This window comes from Panicum virgatum, chromosome 9N (assembly GCF_016808335.1).
Source record: "Panicum virgatum strain AP13 chromosome 9N, P.virgatum_v5, whole genome shotgun sequence".
In the NCBI taxonomy this organism is placed as follows: domain Eukaryota; kingdom Viridiplantae; phylum Streptophyta; class Magnoliopsida; order Poales; family Poaceae; genus Panicum; species Panicum virgatum.
In genome coordinates, this window is record NC_053153.1 from 6,679,972 (window position 1) to 6,686,727 (window position 6,756).

A 6,756-nucleotide genomic window follows, 5' to 3' on the forward strand; every position below is an offset into this window, starting at 1 on the left:
CGCGAGCCGCCCCTCCACCACCGTCCGCGCCCCTGATTGCTCAGGAAGGGGAAAAAGGCGCGACGGCCCAAAAGCGGCTCGCTTTTCCGCTGCCGGGTGCGTGCGCGATTTCCACCGGCGGGGGGCAAGCGTCGGGTTGGCTGGCACCAACCAACCGGCACCGGTTGACGGGCACCAGCGCGACGGGACGGGACGGGCGGACGTCGGAGTCGCCGAACGGAATCAGTGCGCGCGCGAAAGGCGGCTGGGGCGGGCCGCCTTGGCTGGTTGGTGACCGCCAGACCGCGCGACCGTGCCGACGCTGGGCTGCTAGCGATTCTGGTCTGGACACAGCGGCATGCATGCTAAAATCTTTGACTTGATTTTACCAGTTCCTGCTAAAACCTTTGACTTGATTTCCAAAATTCCACATGAGGAAGCGACTGTGGCCCTGTTTAGTTCTCAAAAATTTTCAAAATTCCCCGTCACATCGAATTTTTGGACACATACATAGAGTATTAAATGTAGTTTAAAAAATAACCAATTGCATAGTTTAGCGGTAAATGATGAGATAATCTTTTGAGGCTAATTAGTCCAAAATTGAACACTAATTACTAAATAAAAACAAAATGCTACAGTAGCCAAACCCAAAATTTTTCACGCCTAAACACGCCTAAACACACCCTGTAGAATTTGAGGAACACAGGGTGGTGAAGTAGGATGGTATGCCTTCCATTTTCTTATGGTTTGCGTGCAGGCGATTCTGAATATTCAGAACAGCAGGGCAACTCAAAAGGACAGCCACGCCACCTGCTGCCTCATAACTAATCCAACTCTACTCCCGCAAGGCAACAACAGCGCTTCGAGGTTAAGCAAAAAGACAACTCCAGCAGATAGAACAATTAACTTTGCAGATACAGCACTGCCAGATGCACCAAGAAACTACCAGCTCAACAACCCTGTCGTCGATAAGCTTTACAAGTGATCGCCACAATACAAAATTTGCAACTAACAGCAGCGCCAAGCAAAAAAAGTCAGCATATGTTAGGAAGCAGGCAACTTCAGTCACAGCAGAATTCGCTTTTTTAACCAGTTGTCACATGATTAACAGGCAACTTTGCTGCTTAGTGCTAGGAGCACAGCTAAAAGCGGCAAAAGAATATCGTCTGGAATGAAAGCTCAAAGAAAACAGCAGCTAGTAGACCATTGTTCTCAATGTCATCAGAAACCGGCACGATTGAGATTACCATGTGCTTAAATCGGTGAATTCATGACAACACCACAGCAGACACTAGAATAATGGCAGTAGAAAATTCAACAGCAAAACTAAAACCGGTGGGAATCATCTATCATCATGCTATCCATGTTGCAAGAATCATACAAGCGAGCTGAGTGTACTTCATGGCCAATGGAGCCAATTTACAAACAAGTACATGGAAAGGATGCTCCTCAAAATAATTAGATGGTACATATAGATCTCCAACAATCTACAGACGAAAAGTCGCATGCCTAGAAAAGGGGAAAAAGAAGAATGAAGAAATATATCAGCCAAACCACCAAGTATTGCCCCTTGATGCCAAGCGGAGATATTTGGTTGCAAAAGCAATACGCAGAAGCACCTTAACATCCCTTCTTCTACCCTCCTCTCAATTACACTCTCGCCTCCTTCCCTCTATATTTATGAAGTAGCTGCAACAGCCATAAACTGGAATCCTCTAATACTACCTTTCTGCATCCTCAGGAATAGATGATAGCCTCTCTTGCTCAAGAAATGACGAATCCAGAAATTTTGCAACAAACGCCCATAACCTGTAGACATCCTCAAAATTTGTAAGGAACCCAAGAGAAGCAGTGACCACTTCAGTCCCAATAATAGCATCTTTGTTATGTTTCTTTTCACGGCGACCGTTTGCTGCTGGTGAGGAAGAGCTAAGCCCCACATCAACTGCACCATGTTTCTGGTGGTCCGTAAGGCGTATATGACTTAGAAACCCAACACCCAATGAGAGCCCTTCTTTTTCTGCTAGTTTCAGTACAATTTCGGGATTGATCAGTGAGGTTCCAGTGTTGCAGTCCTTTATGTTGAATGCAACTGCTGCTCCTCGATCATATTTGATCTTCGGACCATATATATAGACAAGGGGTACCCCCTCACCACCCCCTGAATCAGGTAACCGGAGCTGCAGTAGTGAGGTCACCAACCAATTAATCAGGTATCGCAACCTAAGTGTGGTCTTACTAAGTCCAAGCATGTTCACATGATCAAGATGCTTGCAGATAATTTCAGGCTCTTTCCTGCCATCCTGAGGTTCATCATAGTCACTGTATGCGTCGTCGTCGTCATCTGCCATTGCATACCCAGATGTTTCTCCAGCATCCGAATTACGGTAGAGCCTACTATCATCCGTAGTGAATGATACCTTACGCCCCATACTAGACACTCGTTCCGATTCTTCTGCTCCAAAGAATCTTCCACCATTGAATCTGCCATTGTGTACTTGCCTCCTTCCCAGCAGACGGAAGTCACCTTCAGTTTCCCTTCTGATAGCACTCTCTTTAGTTTCAGCCTGACTTTCTGAGCAAATCTCTAAAGTGGAGCCATTCTCACGGGCGGTACAACTCCCAAAAACAGAGGTTGCACTGCCTTCAGCGGGACCATTGGCGCAAGAAAACTTTACGAACCTCTTGTTTCCTTTAGCATCCTTATCTTCTTCAATCTCACTAACAGGAATGACATTCTTTATGTTATTATGTGAATGATCTTCATCTGGAACCACCTTCACAGGCCCTGACTCTTGTGATACTGACCTCAGAGCTGCATCGAAAGACATAACATGGTTGTCATGAAAAGGGCTCGTTGCCAGTTTTGATGGCACCTTTGGCGAGGCCTTCTTCACATTCTTCCTACCAGAAAACCAGGATGCTGGCAATGGAGATCCCAATTTCCCCTTGCTTGAATGCTCTGAATGATCTGAACCAAGTGGACTCTGGCCTAAATCAACCCAGAAGGAGTTCTCGGATGACTCATCCTCACTGAACACAGGGCTCTTCATCACCTCCCCAACAGAAACACTCTCGCTCTCTTCATATATTGTGCTGGCACCATCCCTATCTGAACTGTCCTGGTCCATTTCACTCTCAATGACCTCTCTCACCTGAGCTGATGAATATGCGCCCGAGAATGCAGGCAACTGGGATGCATGGTGACTGTTCGACACTGACCCCTCGTCAATTGGAATGATAGTATCATCCTCCAACCCATCCAGGACACCGTCAAGCCCATCAACTGAATCACTAAGGTACTGCGGAAAGACTGGCACAATCCGTACCATTCCCGCACCTGTCCCGCCACTCGGGCTCTGCAGGCACGCCATTACCGACTTCTTGATCAGTAAGCAACCAAAACCGGTTGGATCAGCTCCAAAAACCCTATAAAATGATGTGATGATGAAGTCTGGCCGGAACAGCGATAACCCCAGCGAGTCCATGTCCTTAGGCCCCAGAGCCCCAGCATCGAGCAGGACATGCCAGTGATTCTGCTGAGCCAATGCCATCCACTGATAAGAGTATTTTGCCCCTGTGACCCTTGATTGCACAGGGAACACGAACAGGCCAGTGGCGGAGTCCTTGCGCCGCCGCTTCTTGGTGGAGATCAGCTTCCGGAGCTCGGTGGTGCAGATCTTGAGCGTGGGCCACTTAAACCAGGCGGAGTAAGCCTTGGCTCCCTTGTCGCGCGCAGCCTGCGCCATCCAATTCACTGACTGGGACTCATGGTCGAACATGGTGAGCAACCGCTTGTTGGTGCCGAAGGGGTAGCACTCCGCGAGCAGCCGGAACGCCGAGCCACGGCTGACCGTGAAGACGAGGCAGTACTCGGACTCGGGGATGTTAAGGTAATCCATGATGCGGGTCTTGATGTCGTGCTCGGAGGTGCCCTTCTCGGCGGCGCCGTAGAGCGCATGGTTGCTCAGGTTGGCGGTGATCTCCGAGAGAGTGAACGCCGCCGACGAGTCGGCAGGGTTGCAGCTCTGGAGGTAGGAGAAGAGACCGAAGCCGCAGTAGTCAAGGCATACCTTGTCAAGGTGCGGGTACTCGTCGGCGCGGAGGCGGTCCACGTCCGCGGCGGATGCGTACTTGGGGTACATGGCGAGGAACGTGGCGAGAGCCTCCTCCAGCACGGGGAGCGCGTCCGGCGACTGGAACGCGCGCTCCGCGGCCACCGCCGTCGCGCGCAGGAACTCCCGCTGCGCGTGGAGCCTCGCCAGCGACCGCGACCGCCCCACCGACCCCTCCTCCGCACCGTCCCCTCCATCGAAGAGCGACTCGTCGCGGGACTTGGCGAGGCACCCGTCCTCCGAGGCCTCCTCCAGCGCCTCCCGTAGCTTGCTCTCCTGCAGGCGCCGCCCACCGCCGGACCCCGCGCCGGCCCCACCCGGCGGCGGCCGCGGCGGGCGGTTCTTCTTGTCCAGGAGCAACGCGGCGCAGTGGGAGAGCGGCTTCCACAGCGACAGATGCATGGCCGCCCGCCCACAAAGCCGAGACCTTTCTTCCGCCCTCCCTCCCTCCTACACCATCCGAATCCCCGACGCCGGCGTCCCCCCGCGAATTCTCGGGATCAAATCAACCCGCGACCGAATTCGACGCGGAGCAGGGTTCCCCCTAGGGCTTGGGGGATCAACGGAGACGGGCGATCGGGCCGGGGGCCCTCGCCGCTGCGGAATCTGGATCAAGGAACGGAGCAGAGCAAGGGGGACGACGGAGGAGTGAGGGAGGAAGGAAGAAGGGGCGAGGACGGCGGAGGCGGAGGCGGAGGGGAGTAAATTGTAGCACACCAACTCACCTGCACGGAATTAAAAGCAGGTGGGCCCAGCCCAACCCAGCATTTAATGGCGACCTCCATATATTTTTGCTGTATTTTGCCCGTCTGTACAGATATCCCAGATTTGCATTCCACTGGATGGGAAGAAATCTGTACTGCATGTCTGGATCCAAGCGATCTTCCAAGATAAATGAGGCTGGGGCTGTGTTTAGTTCTACTAACTTTTCGGAATTTTCCAAACTTTGCATCACATCGAAATCATATCGAAACATTAAATACAGTAAATAATTCATGCATGAAGTACTAAATGAAGTTAAATAAAAAAACTAATTACATAGTTTTGATGTACGTTGCGAGACGAGTCTTTTAAGCCTAGTTAATCTATGGTAGAATAATATTTATCATATACAAACAAAACGTGCTACAATGCTTTTCGCAAATACTCTTCGCTTTCTTTTTACATCTAAACACGGCCTGGATGCAGTTGCTGGTGAGCTCATTAATTTACTGCTACCACTACACACCCTGCTGGTCCTACCGTCCTAGTGATCCTGTATTTGTCTTTGTTTCACATGGACCATGGCATTTTCTATTATTTTCCTCAAGCAAAAAAAGAGGGTCAAAAGCATTCGATTTTCCATATTTCTCACGCAGATGTTTACTCTTGGGGTTGAATATTCCCATTATGCTGAAAGGTTCGGTTTGAGGGATCGTGTTCATTGACTTTGTCCAAAAGATATTCTCCTTGGGGTGGTTGATTTCACTACAACCCTCGAGAATTACTGAATTTCCATTGTTCGGTCAATTTGCCACGGAGATTAGAAAAAGTCCACCTCAGCAAAAGCTTCTTCCCCAGTGCATCTTGCATGGGACCCGGCCTGATTATGATGGTTCTATAGGAACTGCATGTCCTAATCCCCACATGTTTATTTTCAACCTAATGATACCCTGATTTCTTTTCTCCCACGGTACCGTACAACCTATGGATGCCCATACATGTTTGCAAGTGGCATGTGTTTGCCACCGTTTGTCCCAGGAATCCTTGTCAATGGCAAAATTAGCACACTAACCAAGCCAAAATATTTCTTGCATCCAGCAGAAAATTCTTGGGATGCCAACTAAAAAAAAGCCCAATAATGCAGTAGTACAACAGAAGCTTATTACCAGCCACAAACTGAAACATGATCGCCACTGCCAACTGGTCAGAAGGTGAAAGGAAGGTCAAGGGATCTGGTTTCCGATCGATCGAGACGGTGATCTCTCGGTTTCACCACCAAGAAATGCAAGCTCTTTTGACCGGTAGATTCAGCTTCCAGCTTGCACGAGACCACTGTAGGAAAAAAAACACGTTTGCCAAACGATCAAGCAAGCATCACGCTCCTGACAGTTGGCGGACGGCGTTGGGGATCAAATGCCTAGCTGACGACGAGCAATTGCGATTCACGCCAGTGGTAGAAACAGGTTAGCAGATGTCCTGTAGCAACGTACATGGCAGGAACAGGTTAGGAGAGTTGAACGTAGTTCAGATCATGCCGTTCAATTTCTTGCGGGGGCAACAAATGAGCAGCTGAAGAAACGCCTCCTGAGTTGTTTGGGGTGCAAGGGACATGTGTGGCCGTCAGCTTTATGTGCAAGCATCCAAACGACACTTTTGGCGATGCGTAGTGAGTGCAGATTATTATAGGTATGGTGAGTAGCCAGCCGTACTATTAGGGTAGTTTTCGTCCAAGCTTGTGGAATGTCAGCAGACTCTTTGGGGAATTTCAGCACAGTTCTCAACAAGAACTCTGATACCAGCATGACCGGGAACTGTGCTGATCTCGTAGGACGCACGAAGACAGGGACCGATACGAATACGATCGCGTCCGGCCCGGCCGTTGCCCTGCCTGAATTGTTCAGATGAGGCCGTTTCCCCGTTCGACGCCATCCGAAATCGGGCCGATCCGTGTGGAATTCGC

At 50.2% G+C, this 6,756-nt stretch overlaps 1 protein-coding gene across 1 annotated transcript; it reads right to left on the bottom strand.

Moving 5' to 3' along the window:
• Positions 1–1,292: 1,292 nt before the first annotated feature.
• Positions 1,293–4,800, bottom strand: LOC120689986. The gene has a single exon (XM_039972489.1). It carries the CDS (start codon positions 4,494–4,496, stop codon positions 1,701–1,703), a length of 2,796 nt encoding a protein of 931 aa, XP_039828423.1. The 5' UTR covers positions 4,497–4,800; the 3' UTR covers positions 1,293–1,700.
• Between the last annotated feature and the right edge of the window lie 1,956 nt (positions 4,801–6,756).